At 38.2% G+C, this 17,742-nt stretch overlaps 1 protein-coding gene across 10 annotated transcripts in view; it reads left to right on the top strand.

Moving 5' to 3' along the window:
- mettl8 (methyltransferase 8, methylcytidine) overlaps positions 1-17,742 on the top strand; it is a 120,930-nt gene that overhangs the window by 19,113 nt on the left and 84,075 nt on the right. For all 10 annotated transcript variants that reach the window (XR_011356766.1, XR_011356767.1, XM_069935593.1 and 7 more), the window contains exon 4: positions 16,255-16,640. Coding sequence is in view for 8 of the 10 variants with exons in the window: in XM_069935593.1 (XP_069791694.1) it covers positions 16,255-16,640 (386 nt within the window). In the remaining 2 variants the exon portion in view is untranslated. The remainder of the gene's footprint in view (positions 1-16,254; positions 16,641-17,742) is intronic.

Here is a 17,742-nt window from a genome sequence, read left to right on the forward strand (position 1 = left end):
TTGCAATAGTGACCGGAATACTGATAAATGGAATCCAACAATCCATAAAAACCTAGCGACTGTCTCCACAGAGATGTCAGTGATAGGAATAGCCTCCTGCCACCTGGTAATTCAGTCTACCAGATAAGTATATTCCTGAGATGGGGGAAGATGACTACTAAGTCTAGGTATACATGCTGAAAACTGGAATCTGGAACAAAAAAATCCCCAAGCTTGGATTTCATGTGTCTGGAGACTTTCGAGGATTGATATGGCAAGCAGGTCCTTGCCCATAATCCACATCCCATTTAACAGGAGGACATGTAAAACATTCCGTCACTAGTTTGATTGATGCTCTTCTACCAGGATGCAATAGTCTTACGAGCCCACAGAACTCCATCAGCAACATAAATTCATCAAGACAATGGTTACTTAAACAAAAATGTTTTAAATTTTCTTCATACATAATAATAAGATTAATATTTAAATTATTACTATTAACTTAACCCCCTTCTAATTCTAAGCACACATATATGTAATGTATATGCATTCAGGAAAGTTCTTTGTTTTTCTGTCCAATCATTCACTTTTCACTTCTCCAAGTTCACTGGTATCAGGCAATTTTCTATGCTGTGCACAGAATTAAACATTTATGATCTTCACCAAGCTCTGGTGCTTTAACTTAAATTGTTACCACTCAAGAAGGTCTGTTGGTTTTGGAGAGAGATATTCATTGTTCGTTGGACACACACAAACTGATTTCCTTCAATCAGGCACTTCAGTGTCTTGCCAAAGAAACTTTCCCCCTTGTGGGTTTTTGCAAAAGTTAACCTCTTCTTCCAGGTTACCACAAAGAGATCTTCTTTTTCTCCTATTTCAGGAGAAACATAATAACCAGCCAAAGTCTCTGTAATTGACTACAGAGATGTATAATAGGCTGAACATGGAACTCAAAACCCATCTTGAAATGGGGTCTGTAAAACTTGCAGTCTTCAACACCCACTTTCGCAGTAAACTGACTGTCTCTCTCTCCCTCCCCCCCCACCAAGAGAGCCATGTTTTCTCTCTGTTTGCAAAACCACATGATCCCTCTTAGAACAGCAGACATCAACCAGAAATTTGGATCACTGGCACCAGCTTAGCAATAAAAGATTAATCAGTTTCTGAGCCTGGACATCTGTTCAAACATGCTGTTCCTTTAAAGACAATAGTCCATTTCATTTCTACATCAGTCCAATAACACTATTTGTGAAGTCTTCACAGGCACTCTTCATGATTTCTGTAAATTCAATGGCAGACCTGCACAGGTTTTTGCATTCCAAATGAGATGTTTATTTGTGAAATGTAAATGTCCCTTGTAGAATGTAAGTCAACGCCACAATCTAACCTTATCCCTTAAGATATATTTTATTCCATAATTGTATTAACTTATTCTGTAATAATAGATCGTGAAGAGAGTCTAAAATTCCCACCTCATAGCCACTGGCCCAAAAGATCTAGGCCTTCCTGTGGGAAATTTCAGACTTACTTTCCTCCTGATTCATCCAGAGTCACATATTGAAGATAGAGACCAGTGTTGATCCAGCGATACCAGATGAGATTGGGGTCAGTGTGCTGTGTACGATCCTTGGCGGTGAAATTGATGGTAGTAGTTGTATGTAAGGCCTAGAAAGGGCATCGGCCATAGCATTCGCTTTTCCTCAGATGTGCCATATGTTCGATTAAAAATTATAAGATGAAGTCCAAGTCCTGAATCTCTCTGAGCGAGTAGAGATGTGTACTTATACTCGTGATATAGGTAAGAGGCTTGTGGTCTAGTGAAAGAACGACCTTCCAATAAAAAGTGGAAATGTTTCACTGCAAGATAGGTTCTCGACCAAACGTACTATATTTTGCTTAAGCCGGTGACAGCTTGGCTGAAAAAAACGCCAGAGGTTCCAATTGTTCAAGGACTAATTCTAACACTGCTCCCACACCACTGATGGATGCATCTGTGCAAGAGAGAGCAAGGTGTTGGGCTTCTAATGTACAAACATCGTGGCATTTGCAAGTGCACTCTTCACATCGTTGAAAGTGCGCACAGCATCATCTCCCAAAGTTAATGGTCTTTTGTACACGGACTTATTGGATCCTTTTAGTAGTTCAGTAAGAGGTAATAGAGATGCTGCAGTGTTTGGCAGGAATCGGTGATAAAAATTCATCATGTCTAAAAAAAATGTCAGAACTGGTCAAATATAATGATTGTAGGAAATTCTCGAATCTCTCACACTTTCAATTCGTCAGCCAAAATACCATGTTGTATAATTCCATGTCCCAAAAATATAAGCAGTGCCAAAAACACATTTACTGGGATTGATCACAATGCCAAACTATCAAACCTCTGCAACAATGAGATATGGTGGCACTTATGCTCCTCTTTATCCATACTTGCGACCAAGATATCGTTGATAAACAAACACAAAATCGAGGCCAGAAAGTATGTGGTCCATAAACCACTGGAATGTCTGACCTTCGTTCCATGGACCGAATGGTATTCGCAGAAACTCAAACATGCCTAAACGGGTAATTACTGCCATCTTTGTGACATCAGAGGCTCAACTGGAACCTGACAGTAAGCACATACTAGATCTATTTTCACTAATACATGTTTACTGCAGAGGTTTGCTGAGAAGTCTTGTAAATTTGGAATGTTGTATCAGTCAGGGTCAGTAGAATTGATCAGGGCATGATAATCACCACAGGCTGCCAATCCTCGAGATTCTTTTTGGAACCACATGCAACGGTGAAGGCCAGCAGCTGTCAGATCTGTGGACTAAGCTCAGCTCTTGCATGTGGTTGAATTCCACATGCAATTTTAAGATGGTTCTGGGGTAATTTACAAGCCCACACTACCACTAGAGGACCCCGAGTCTCTATATGATGGGTTACTGTATGCTTAATGTTTGTATGACGATATGATGGGGTCCCTAGGCAAGGGAAGCACTTGAACGATGCTCAGAAAAAGCAGGAGCCAGATTGAAGGCTCGTCTGACAGCTGATGACATTGGAGGGAGAACAAATGCAGCTCACTTACATACAAGAGCTGCGGTCCATGACACCTCAATTTTTCAAATCCACCAAAAATATGTCAAGAAATCCACTACCAAAATGGAATCTGTCACATTTTCAACTGTTAAAACCCACTGAAAAGGTTTCTCGAGACCAAAATCCAGCTTGAGTGACCTCTGGCCATATGTTTGAATATGAGAATCATTCACAGCTAAAAGAACACATGATATATTGGGGTGTCTGTGTTCCTCTGTGGTTGCAGGGACCACTCTAATCTCTGCACCGGAATTGACAAGAAATTGAACACCTGATGAGACATGGTTTTGAGGAAAAGACAGTAGCTGATCTGCCCATGGGCAGCCGTTGCCTCTACTGCTGGGCCTAATTGTTTCCCAGCTACCATTTGTAGAAGTTACAAGATGGCTGACCAGGCAGCAGAAGCAAATCTCTGGTGCTTCCAACAAATACGCCATCCGTCGCCACTATCATGAACTCAACCACCACGTTTCCAACCAGGTCAACGGAAGGAATTCCATTGCATGCTGAAACCCTGGACCTGTGTAGTCAGTGCAGCATTTTGCTGCTCCAACTCAGTTATCTTTGATTGATATGGTGCTGGTGCTATCTTTGAATGAGAAGGTGTTGGCACTACCTTCGATTGATAGGGTGCTAGCACTTCACAAGGCACAGTAAGCAGTTGTTCCAGTTCCATTTGCTCCTATTGACTAAGGAAAGAAACCAATTCTTTTACCTTTAATGCAGAGGTTGTGGACATAACAAGGTTGGCATGATCCGCCAACTGATTAAGGGTGGACATTCGAAAGACACTCACCACATGTTCTTGAACATGATAATGTAAACATCGCAAGTACCTCAGTTTCCAAATATCTCTTTCAACAGGGTCTGTTCCAGTTAGTGTGCGCCACTTCCTCAACATCTGTGGTGGTTGCCTATCACCTACTAATTTAGCCATACGAGTCTCCCTGGATGGTTGAATACACTGCAGAATAACCACCTTAAGAATATCACATGGGAGATTACCATCCAGATCCTCTGAGACATTCTCCACTTCACAGGCAATCTGCTGTGGACGACGCTCCACAAGTAAACCATACTTCGTCCTCTGACTCATCACACTGAGGGCAAAGAAGTACGCTTCAAGGATTATGAACCATGATGGTGCATTATTAATAAACGGCGGGGTGGGGGGGGGGGGGGGTCCTCCAGTTCCTGTAAGAGGTTTATCCTCATCACTATCCATTTTAAATTAGCTACTGTGAATTCACAGGGTCACCGCTTGTAACGGCACTGATTTACCACAGCTTACAAACAAATTATTTCGAACACCATGAAGTCAACTTTCTTTATTATTCACTAGACACAACATTGCATTCTTCAATTGTCCAAATACCACCCAGCCTAACCTCTCTGACCTTCTCATGGGCTCACTATGACACAGATGATACTGATGCTCTCACTCTCCTCCTGCATCTGAGATCCATCACCCGTATACTGACGCTTAACGCACAGTGCATGCGCGCTATTACTCCCGTGCATTTCTTTGCTTACATCATCAGCGGCGACTGGCACCGCTCCCAATGAAGGTAACTACGCGACCATGACATTCGCAGGCTTGAATGAGTAAAAAGTAAAAACCCAGCAGACTTAAAGAAGAGCAGCAAATTGAATCTGAAATTGGCTCACTGATAGACAGCAAAGTTTAAAACTGACAAAATATTTTCATGGCCAGAAAGCTGTTACCAGTTTGGTTTCACAGGTTCTCTTGCTGGCTTGTTTTAGAATTAAATATATGGGGAATTATAAAGAAGGTTGCAAACAGTACAAAAATTGACCACTGCATTAACAGTGAGGAGGAATACATAAGGTAGCAGAGAGATTTAAATGGTCTTGTCAGTTAGATTAAAAATAAGTGGCAAATGAAATTTAATCCAGAGAAATGTGAAGTAGTGCACGTAGGAAAGTATAACAGGGCAAATAAATACACATTAAATTGGATGATATTGAGTGATATTAACATTGAGAGGATCAAAGGGACTCTGGAGTGTGTGCCTATCAAAAGAAGCTTAGTAAGATGAACAAAATGCTTTTCTTTATTAGCTACAGTAGAGAAAATAAAAGGATGGAGTTTACAATAAACCTATTAACAATGTTAGACATTCAACAGCTTGATTACTATTTATGATAACTGTATTAAAGAGAGAGTGTAGATAATATCTAAGAAATGTCAAGACAGAAATACTTAGTATGTGAAAAAAGATTGGTTGTTAGGATTGTTTTCCTTAGCACAGAGGAAGGAGGTTGATGGAGGCTTAATTAAGGTGCATGAAATGTGGAGAGACATAAATAACCAAAAAAGGAATGAATGTTTTCTCTTTGAGGAAGAGCTATGAAAACCAAGAAGCAGAGACCCAAAGTCAAGGTAGAAGGAGAAAGGGCAAGATTATATATTTTTTGTGTGTTTCCATGGCTTAAAAGAGGTCTAGAATTCATCATCAGAAATGGTGGTAGAGGCAGAAACCGTTTGAACAGTACTGGATCTATTCCTGAAAATCCATGATGTGCAATGATAGATTAAGAGCTAGAGAATGGGATGAGGCTTGATGGCTTTTCACCAGCTGCACAGGGACAATAGTCCAAATAGCTCAATCTTGTAAAGTTTCTATAATTCATTCTGATGTAATGGAGAATTCTGGTTGAAGAAACAGATGAGTCCAAAAAACACCATGGAAGCCAAGGTATTGATGTTGTTACCATAATTAAATAATATGGAACCTACAATGGAAAAAAAACTACATTTGTAATAGTGATTGTGAAATTACTGCATTGTTTTTCAAAGTAGCACTGGTTGATTAACGTCCTTCAAAAAGGTCACCTGCTTCCTTTATACAGTCTGATCTGCATTCATCACTAAATCCACAGTAAACTGCTTAATTTCCAACTACCCTCTGTGAAATGGCTGAGAAAATCACTCAGTTGAACCAAACTGTTTCATCTAAATGTAATAACAGCTGGCAGACCATCCAGCATTGACCTAGCCTTCTGCTTTCAGAATTTCAAAAAATTTCTTCCAATTGCAATATTTTGCTTCTGGTCTAAATGGTTATCTAGTCCAGAAGTTCTCAACATTTTTCTTTCCACTCACATACCACTTTAAGTATTCCCTATGCCATCGGTGCTCTGATTAGGAAGGGATTGCTTAAGGTGGAATGTGAGTGGAAAGAAAAACTTTGAAAATCACTGTTTTAATCGTACCAAATTGACTCATTAGGTGCATGGTTTCATAAACTCCAAAGGAAATGGGCCAATGACAAATTTTCTCAAGCAAAATATTTCAGTCACAATCGGGTCTAGAGCAGTTTCTCAACCTTCCCTTCCCACTCACATACCACCTTAAGCAATCCCTTACTAATCACAGAGCACCAACAGCATAGGGATTACTTAAATTGGTATGTGAGTGGAAAGATAAAGGTTGAGAACCACTGGTCTAGTCTTTTGCCAAAGCTAAAATGGTCCATCCTTGTGAAAATCTCCCAAAAGCTACTTTAGACCCTCCCCATTACAATCATATTTTTATGGCATTACGGTGAGTAAAACTAGATGTCATTCATTATCCGTGGTTAAATGTTCACAATTCTAGTCTAACTTACCCACTGGTTTAATTCTCATTGAAAGGAAGTTTCCTACATGCTTTTTAGCTGCTTTATTAACCTATCCTACAGTTCGTGAAGCAGCAACCTGTAATGGTTGCAAATTCATACATGTCCACCAGATTTCTTAATTATGATTGCAACAAAATAACCAACTGATCAACACAATGTCACTGTGAACACAGACAGGAGGGAATTGCCCTGGAGACACTAAAATTGGTTCCAAACCTGAACTCTCATGACATCAGGTCAAATCAGTGCAAGGAAATCTCCTTATTGTACCTACTGTCATTCCTAACTTAAACCATATAACCCATATACAGCACAGAACAGGCCAGTTTGACCCTACTAGTCCATGCCGGAACAAATCCCCACTCTCCTAGTCCCACTGACCAGCACCTGGTCCATACCCCTCTAATCCTCTCCCCTCCATGTAATTATCCAGTCTTTCCTTAAATGTAAATAACGTCCTTGCTTCAACCACCTCTGCCAGAAGCTTATTCCACATCCCAACCACCCTTTGTGTGAAGAAATTTCCCCTCATGTTACCCTTATAATTTTCCCCCTGCAATCTCAAATCATGGCCTCTGGTTTGAATATCCCCCACTCTTAATTGAAAAAGCCTATCCATGTTGACTCTCTCTTACCCTTTTAAAATCTTGAACACCTCCATCAAATCCCCCCCTCAATCTTCTATGCTCCAGAGAAAAAAGCCCCAGGCTGTTCAACCTTTCTCTGTAACTCAAACCCGGACATCCTGTCAACATTCTCGTGAACCTTCTCTGCAATCTCTCTATTTTGTTTATATCCTTCCTATAATTTGGTGACCAAAACTGCACACAGTATTCCAAACTTGGCCTCACCAATGCTTTGTTGTTGCCCAGCACTTCGGCTTTTTTTGAAAAGTTTATTTAAAATTTTACAGAATACAAATATAAAATACAAAAAAAAAACCATCTAAATCTACCCCTATACCCCCACCCTCCACCCCACTATCCCACCCCTTACTATCCACCCCCCACCCCACCCTCTGGAGCTTAACATACACATAAAAAAGTATTTATAAACAAACAAAGTAGGTTAGGTTGCAATATATCAATTCACCAGTCAAAACAAAAGTAAAAAATTACTTAACATCTAAATTCATACATTTCAAATACGGGGTTCACATTTTCTCAAAAAAAGAATAATTATTTCGCAAATTATATGTAATTTTTTCTAAATGTAAAAATGATTGAATTTCATTATGCCATCTTTGTATATTTAACTCCACATCATTTTTCCAGGTTACTGCTATACATTTCCTAGCCACTGCCAAACTCAGTCGAATAAATGCAATCTGAGGTTTATCCAAACGCACTGTTAATGGATTCATATAACCTAATAGACACAACCATGGATCCACATATAAATCTGCTTGGAGTAAATCTCGCAAAAATTTTATAATCTTTTCCCAAAAGCTTAACTTTTACACAATTCCACACAGAATGAACAGAAGTACCACACCGAAAACACAAATCAGAATCGCTAAAACCATATCTCTTTAACATTTCAGGAGTTAAATATAACTGGTACAGAAAATTATAATTAACTAAACTATAATGCACATTAACTAATTTTGTAACACTATGCAAATACAAATCAGACCATTCTTCCTCAGAAATAGTAGATACTCCTATTCCCATTTATCTCTTATTCTCAATACGCCTACCTTCTTCATTTTTACCTGAAACAACGAATACATTTCCAAGACAAACCCTTTCTTTTCCTTATCCATAAGTAACATTTCAAACTTCAATTGTGTTGGCAGTATCACCTCCCAACCAAAACAGTTCATTAAAAAAATCACGTACTTGATAGTAAGCAAACATTGTGTTCTGTGATATGCCAAACTTCTCTCTAAGCCGATCAAATGAAAGAAATGAACCTGGTTCAAAACAATCTTCAATTAATACCAAACCCTTTGAATCCCAATCCTTCAAATAAGGATTATACATAGAAAAGGGAATTAACTGATTCTGATAGAGCTGAGTTTTAATTGAGCATACATCCTTCTAACCTATAGATTGATTCCACTTACTCCATACTTTAAACAAATAACTCAGTATGGGTAATTTATATGCTTGTAAAAGCAAAAAAATTCCATTTATATCTAAAGTGATGTATTGATCTATTTCCACAAAAGCCAACATCGGTGGTTGATCAATATCAAACAGTCTACTAATAAATTTCAACTGCGCTGCCTGGTAATAATTTTGAAAATGTGGTAACTGAAGACCTCCCAAATCATATGTCCACGTCACAAAAAAGAACGTATCACTGTATTTAATTCTTTAAAAAATGTTCCCGGTATAGGACATGAAACTGATTGAAACAAATACTGAATACAAGGATATATATTCATTTTGATACAATTTACCTGTCCAATCAATATTAATGGTAAATCTTTCCATCTATTTAAAACAAACTTAATCTTATTCAACAAAGTTAAATAATTTATACCATATAAATTCTTATATTCCTTATCAACAATCACACCTAAATACTTAATCTATCTGACCATTTAAATTTAGTAATTTGCATACAATCTGAATAGTCATCATCAGATATAGGTAATATCTCACTTTTATCCCAATTTACCTTATGCCCCGACATTGATCCATAAAATTTTAATAAATCCTGTAAAGGTACTAGAGAATTCTTAGGTTTAGATAAATATAACAACACATCGTCCGCAAATAAATTAATTTTATACTCCCGTTGCCCAACCGTAATACCCTGAATATTCATATTTTGTCTAATTGCCTGAGCTAAAGGTTCTATAACCAACGCAAATAAGGATGGTGACAATGGCAGCCCTGTCTAGTTGATCTAAACAAAGTAAATACCTGAGAAATCTGACCATTTGTCACCACCTGTGCAGAAGGGTTCATGTCTAATGCCTTTACCCAGCCAATGAAAAATGGTCCAAATTTAAATCTCTCCAATACTTTAAACAAAAATTTCCACTCAACCCGGTCAAAAGCCTTCACAGCATCTAACGCTAGTATCATTGGTTGGTTAAATTGCTGTCTTGATGCATTGATTATTGTAAGTAATTTAGTAATATTATCATTCTCCTCCAATAGAGATAAATTCAGCTTAGACAAAAATGTATCAATCTATTCAGTATCTACGTTCCCTTCAGATGCATACAGATCCTGATAAAAAGCACAAAATTCCTCATTAATCTCCTGTGGTTTATGTATTACCTGAATTTCCCCGTATTGCATTAATTGTTCTAGAAGCTTGTTCAGTCTTCAACTGCCACGCCAATACTTTATGTGCCCTTTCCCCTAATTCATAATAATGGTGTTTTGATCTCAAAAGCAATCTCTTATAATTATAAGCTTGCTTCATATTGTAACGAAATTTCAAATTAGAGAACTGTATCTTATTATATTCCGTTGCATTTTCCTGAAACTTTTTCGCCAAATCTGCAATCTCTTTCTCTAACTCCAGAAGTTCCACCATATATTGCTTCTTCACTTTGACTGTATAACTAATAATTTGACCTTGCAAATATGTTTTCAAAGCATCCCACAATGTAAATTTACTTTGTACCGATCCCTCATTCATCTCCAAAAAAAATTTGATCTGATCTCTCAAAAACAAAATAAATCCAGGTCTTCTTAGCAACATCTCATTAAACCTCCAATGATAAGTTGTTTCAACCTTCTCCACAGTCTCACAAGAAATCAACAACAAAGAATGATCTGATAATATTCTACTCTTATATTCTGCACAGCCAACCCTTGCCTGTAAATGAGCTGAAACCAAAAAAAGATCTATTATAGAGAATGAAATGAATAATCCTTCTTGGTCGGATGAATTCGTCGCCATATTTCAACTAAATTTAACTCCTCCATCAATTCTATCACCCTCTTGGCCATCTTGGTTTTCTTAATAATTTTTGGAGCTTTATCCAACAGTGGATCTAAACAGCAATTAAAATCCCCTCCTACCATTATATTCTCGTTTGATTGATTCAAATTTAAAAAAGCATCAGTAACAAATTGTACATCATCTTCATTCCATGCATATAAATTCAACAAAGTCCAGGCTTCCGAAAATAACTTGCAATTCACTTTCAAAGTTCTTCCAGCATTCTCAAAAACAGATTCTGAAATAAAAGGTACCCTTTTATGTATCAAAATTGCTACTCCCCTAGCTTTAGAATTAAAAGAAGATGCCAAAACATATATAACCATATAACCATTTACGGAGCGGTTCACCGGTTCACTGATTTTGTGCGCCCTCTTCAGGCATTGGTCCTGGTAGATCTTCATTCAATAACGATGGGCGAATTCAATGCAGGTGGAATCTTATCTTTACCAAATGTTGATTTCAAAGCAAGGATGCTTCATCGATCCTCCTGTGCATGCACCACAAATCCTCACACATCGGCCATTTTGTGCTGAGAGGAGAGCATTCCTCTTTTCGTGTGCTTATGGGAGGTCACAGTGTTTTTTTCTCCCTTTTTTCCCTCCTTTCCCTCCCTCCCCTCTACCCAACCCCCTCCAAAACCACAAAACAATATCTTCACTCAAAGGAAAATAAACAAGAAAAATGCATCATCTATTTATTACACACTGAATCTAGTAGTTTTGTCTTATCATTTTCATTCTTATTTTAGGGGATGGAGGTCGTAGGCAAGCTCTCTCTGATGTGTTCCATGTATGGTTCCCAAATTTGTTCAAACATTGTGACTTTATTTTTAAAATTATATGTTATTTTTTCCAATGGAATACATTTATTCATTTCCATGTACCATTGCTGTATTCTCATGCTCGCTTCCAATTTCCAAGTTGACATACATTTTTTTGCTACTGCTAAGGCTATCATAATAAATCTTTTTTGCGCTTCATCCAGTTTGAGGCCTAATTCTTTACTTCTTATGTTTCTTAAAAGAAATATCTGTTTTTTTTTGGAATGTTATTTTTTGTAATTTTATTTAGTATCTGATTTAGTTCTTCCCAAAACGTATTCACTTTCGTACATGCCCAAGTTGCATGTAATGTTGTTCCCATTTCCTTCTTACAGCTAAAACATCTATCCTATAATGTTGAATCGTTTCAATTTCAAGTATTCCTTTTCTGTCAAATGCATCTCTTGCAGAAAAGCAATATCCTCTTTCATCTTCTTGATATAATCCAAGACTCACTTCCTCTTTATCGGATGATTCAGCCCTTTAATATTAAATGTCGCAAAGTTCAATTTACTAATTTTATCTTAACAAATAGCTCGCAACACAACCAACCCACAAACGTACTTAAACTCCGAAAAGAATAAAAACCCCGCCGTTTACCCTATTCTAAATTCAAAATACAAATAAATCGTAAAAAAAAAGGAAAAAAGAAAAAAAACCTTTAAACCCCTCTAAAAGAAAAGAAAAAAAAAACACCAAAATGGTACCCTCCCCCCCCCCCCCCCCCCTACTGATTGGGTATGGTCTAAACCACTAGTGGCAGATGAATTCAGAAGCTGCAGTGCAATCGACCCCCCCCCCCCACCCAGGTGATATTCATATATCTCAAAACATCACCTAAATAACAATATTAATTCAATCTACTACACCCACAACTCCAACTGATTGATCCTGAACACCATTTGCAACGACAGATAAATCCTCTTCTCCCTTCCAAATCGAATGTTGGTCTTTGACATTCTTCCTGCTGTTCCCGTTCCCATTCCCATTACGCTTCGGAAAACCATGTGATTTTGGTTGTTTCTGCAATTCAGAACAAAGAATTAGCAAAAGACAAGGCTTCAGCTTCATCATCAAAAAATTTAGCCTGAAAGTCTCCATAAAACACCTTCAACACAGCGGGGTACCTAAAAGCAAACCGATAACCCATAACACAGCCTTAGCTGGATTAAACTCCTTCCAATGTCTTATCACATCTTGACTTAAATCTGCATAGAAAAGAACCCTACGGCCTTGAATCATCATAGGGGCCCTGATTCTGCCGAGCTTTCTGGACCCAATCGTAAAATCAATTCACGGTCTTGATATCTTAAACAACAAATAAGAACTGCCCGTGGAGGTTGATCAGGAAAAGGTTTTCTTCGTATTGCCCTATGGGCTCTATCCAGTTCCAGTCCTTCTGCGAAAGCATCCTTTCCCAACACCTCAGGAATCCATTTCCGAAAAAACTTCACCGGATCCGTTCCTTCAAAATCTTCTGGCAAACCCATTATTTTAACATTGTTACGTCTACTTTGATTTTCCAGCCAATCAATCTTCTACAAAAATTCACACTTCTGAACATTCCAATCCATAAGACAATGTTCTAAATAGTCTATTCATTCAGTATATCGATCTACAGTATCCGTACAATCACGAAATGCTCGCTTAATATCTTTAAATTCACCCTGGACCACATCTACTGCTCTTAAACATTTAATCACATCCTGCTTAATTGATGCCACTTCTCTTAATTCATTAAATTTAAGCTTACTTTCTTGGAAACCTTGGGTAATTTGAACAGCTATATTATCCATTCGCCTCATAAACTCTTCTGAAACAGACAAAGTAGTATCTTCATCCACTTGTACTGTTTTAAAAGTTTGCAGAGTGGGAGATTTAGTTCTAGAAGCTTTTTCAAGTTTTTGAGTCCTTTGAGGCCTACCTTGAAGAAGTTTAGCTGCTTTCAGTATTACTTCTGTATCTTGTTCAGGTTGTTCCATTAATTCCTCCCGACTCTGGGTCAGCATCCCCTCCCACGCAGGCCCGATGTGTTCGGGCTGTCGGGAGAGAGTTGCCCCAATTGTCGAGGCCTGGTTGGAAGTTGCGCGCATGCGCGAATCTTCGTGTATGCCCAGTGCAGCTTGGGCTCCGAGGCAAAGGCCCGACATCTCCATCGGCGTGACCCTCCTACTGTAGGTAACCAGTAGCGGTGCCATCTTGTATCGAGGGCGGTAGTGTTACTAATACCTTTGCCTACTAAATCCTTTGAGTCTTCAGCTGCTCCAAAATCGACCTCTTCAACGAGGTAGGTCTCAATTCTTCTGCACTTTCTGCTCTTCTAAACTGTGCTTTTTTTGAAGTTTGAGCTTTAGTACCCTTCATTATGACTTTCAGAATTCCCTAAAATTTTGTCAGAAATACTTTTAAAGTACAGCTTTTAAAATTTGGGTATTAATTATATAGCTGGGGAGAGGTGGAATCCCACGTCTATTCCCTATGCCATCTTATATCCTATGCCCCCATTGCCTAGCACTTCAATGATCCACTAAAGGCACATCACGCTGAGCATGGAATTTCAGTGCCCATTCCCAATAGTGAAAAGGTGGTATTTCCATTGACATTGAACCCTGTCGGTCAAGTTTGCCAGTCTGGGGCTGCAGAGGATGTGGGCGAATCATCATAAATTTCATCCTAACCAATATACCTTTTGATGGCCTCGTCATTGAGTGTATTGGAAGAAGTAATGGCTGCACAGTGATCCATCTCTACCTGCTCTCATTCTCACTGTCTCTCTTTAACTTGCTCCTCCCCCCCCCCCCACTGAATCTCAGTGGCTTCCTCCTAATCCTGTTTCTCCATCTCTCCCATCACCGCCTGGCCAACACCTTGTCCAATGGAGTATTCGATAACATGCCAAATCTCCTCAAACTCCTTAGCAAGTAAAGGCTTTGTTGTGCCCTATGAAGAACACCTTTCGCTTGAGCAGGCAAGAAAGAGTCAGGGCTAGTCTGCAGCTCCCTGCTTTATTGCTTAGTTCTTGCCTTGCTTTCATTGACAAGTTCCAGGAAGTTTGTAAACAGATGAACCAAGTATTAATTTGCAAAAACATTGTAGCTTATTGAGTGATTAAGCCCTTTTGTCTAAGCAGTCTAAGACACATCTGTCAAATGTAGATGTTAGGGGTTGGAACTATGTCTCCAATTGCAGTTTCCACAGTCACTTTCCTCATTTTGGACTTGATTTTCCCCTAGGTGTATGAATTTTGTACATTAAAATTTCAGATTAAGACTTTTTAAAAATAATTTAGACATACAGCACAATAACAGGCCCTTTCACCCAAGAGCCTGTGCCGCCCAATTAAACCCGATTGACCTACAGCCCTGTTAAGTTTTGAAGGATGGGAGGAAACCAGAGCCCCCAGGGAAAACTTGTGCAGATATGGGGAGAATGTACAAACTCCTCACAGACAGCATGGGATTCAAACCCCGATCGCTGACACTGTAATAGCATTGCACTAACTGCTACACTAACCATGCCGCCCAACCTCGAGAATGTTTCATCCATGCATAATGGTTATAAAAGAAAGCAAAGCATTAGATTTTATGAAATATTTAATATTTTAAATATTAAAATAATGTAGTGTGGCGAACCACTTGTATCACCACATGGCGGGGCAGCCATGGGGTAAATGACGTCGTCAGAGGTTTCTCTGACTCCAGCATCCCTTCCAGCGCGCACCCTGGGCAGTAACTATGATATCACAATGCACCAGGTGACTGAGCTCATGCTGCCCTTATAGGGGCGTACTGAATTTGAATAAAAATTGTCATTAACGTGGTGGCTGTGTTTCTTCCACCGCTCACACTGCCACAGTAGTTAATTAAATTCACACAGATTATTTTGCATATGTGTAAATAAATCAGTTATTTCATCCATAATACAATGATTACCATTATTTATTCATAAAATACTAAATAGAAAATATTTACACTAAGTCTAGGATTAATGTTTGATATTACTTGCTTTATAAGTCATGAACACCAGAGATTTACATGTGATCATGGTTTATGTAGAACCTGGATGGATTTACCCTATAAGTGAATAGTAATGCAGTTAACATAATTTTACAGAAAGAAAAAGCTTGTGTTCTAACTCATTTTTGTAAAAAATAATTGTTGGCATTTAGCAAAGATTGAAGTGTCAAACATTTAGTTTGCTAAAGGGTTAATCTATGGAATTTCATTATAATGACATGTGCTGTATCTAAATGAAACAGTAACGGTAGACAGTAACTTGATTGCAAAATATATCCATTATAATGTTTCTAAACTAGGTGCAAATTATCTTTGGATTATATTCCTAAATGGGAAAAAAACATGGTTCATATAATTCAAACATTTTTGTTTAAAACTGTTTTAGATCCTATTATTGGCTTTTTGTCTCCTCCCCAGCCTATTTCTTCAAGTGCCTGCCTGCATTTGCTCATACCTTGAACAAAGGCTCAGGCCCAAAATGTTCGATATATATCTTTATAAACTATGGATGCTGTGTGATCTGCTGAGTTCCTCCAGCATTTTTCTGTTTTTACTACAATCGCAGTGTCTGCAGACTTTTGTGTTTCACTCCTTAACTTTTTTTTAAAATGTACATTTCATTCTGATTGCACTGAAGTTTTTTTTTTGGGGGGGGGGTTAAGTGTTTTACCTTCGGCCACTCCAAAGATCCATTTGCCTTGCGACTAGTTTCAAAATAACGTGAAGTAACCAACATGGCTTCATTAGTCACATTTTGTTTTCCGTTTCTGTTTTTCTACAATTTGTTTTGCTGCAGTCAAATATGATAAAGATGCTGGTCTCTACTGGGATGAATTCTACAGAGCTCATCAAAACAAATTCTTCAAAGATCGGAGATGGTTGTTCCTGGAGTTTCCTGAGCTTCTCCAACACAGAACACATGAATGTAATGAAGTTGACCTTGAATCAAAGAATCTGTCCATATCATGTTCTTGTGTTTCCTTGGAAACACAAACAAAATTGGCTGGTATTGGTAGGGCACATGCCAAACAGACATTTGAAACTGGAGAGAAAGTAAATTCTATGGAGAGAACAAATGGTGGCATGAACTTCAAGCATAAATTGAAAGACTGGAAGAGGACAGACATACAAAAGAATCAAGGATGTTTTCCTGGTAGTGATTGCACCTTCAAAATTTTTGAGGTATGTTTGCAGAATAAAAAGTAATTAGATGTTGCTTTGTCTGTATTTTTAAAAGTTCATGTCATATTCTTCTAAATGTACGTATTTATAAATCTACTGTTACAAGATCAAACCAGCAACCACAAAGAAGGCATACCACACTGGGGTAAAGATGAACAATTACAACAAAAAATTCACCTTCAAACTTTAGTTCAAAATTCTCCCCTTTTATAACAATGCCCACTGGTTACTATGCAAATTTCTATCACAGTGTAAAATTAATAAATTCCCCAGCCTAAATATAACATATGTAATTAAAGTCTAAGTTATATTTCCAACCAGCCCACGGATAAACTTAGACACAAAACAAACACAAAACACACAAGACTCACAAAACTTTGATCTCAACTGAAGCAAAGATCATAAACAAAATTCAGTTTGTTTAGTAAATTGAAGCCAAAAGATCTTTGAGAGAGTGCACAAAATTCAAAGTTGTCTTCTTGGGTTGCTTGCAGAGAGAGGAACCACTGGCTTGGTCTGGATCCTTCTGGCTGCCTTCGGAATGTTCATCCTTTTTGAAATCCCAACATTCTAAACTATCCTCCAGACCATGACTCATGCTCTGGGCCATCTTCCCCTCCACAGCACCCCCAGAGGTGGTTTATCGTCCAAGTCCAGAAATATTTAGATCATTTTCTACACCTGCTCAGTCTGTCTCCCACTCTCTCAGCAGTCCACCTTCACCTTGGCTCTCTAAGGCAAACTGTCACTTTTTAACATAAAACCACACAACTCATAGGCCAATACACAACACAGAACTCTGTAACACTACCAATACAGTACATTTTTAGAATTTTGGTAACAATACACTTCCACATATCTGATACGTTACCCCTTAGTTACTTTTTATTACTTTTCTTCTTCTCTTGTCCAGCTATATAGGAATATTTCAGGTTTTTGTGTAGGAACCAGGATAAAAATCAGACCAAAAACATATAATTTCATTGAGTCTCCAACTGTTTATGACAGAATGAGTGAATGTATGATTCTTTGTTTTATGCATAAGCATCGAGTTCAGATGCATTGAAATTTTTGCTTGCTGCAGATAGTTATGCAAAATATA

Source organism: Narcine bancroftii, chromosome 4 (assembly GCF_036971445.1).
Source record: "Narcine bancroftii isolate sNarBan1 chromosome 4, sNarBan1.hap1, whole genome shotgun sequence".
In the NCBI taxonomy this organism is placed as follows: domain Eukaryota; kingdom Metazoa; phylum Chordata; class Chondrichthyes; order Torpediniformes; family Narcinidae; genus Narcine; species Narcine bancroftii.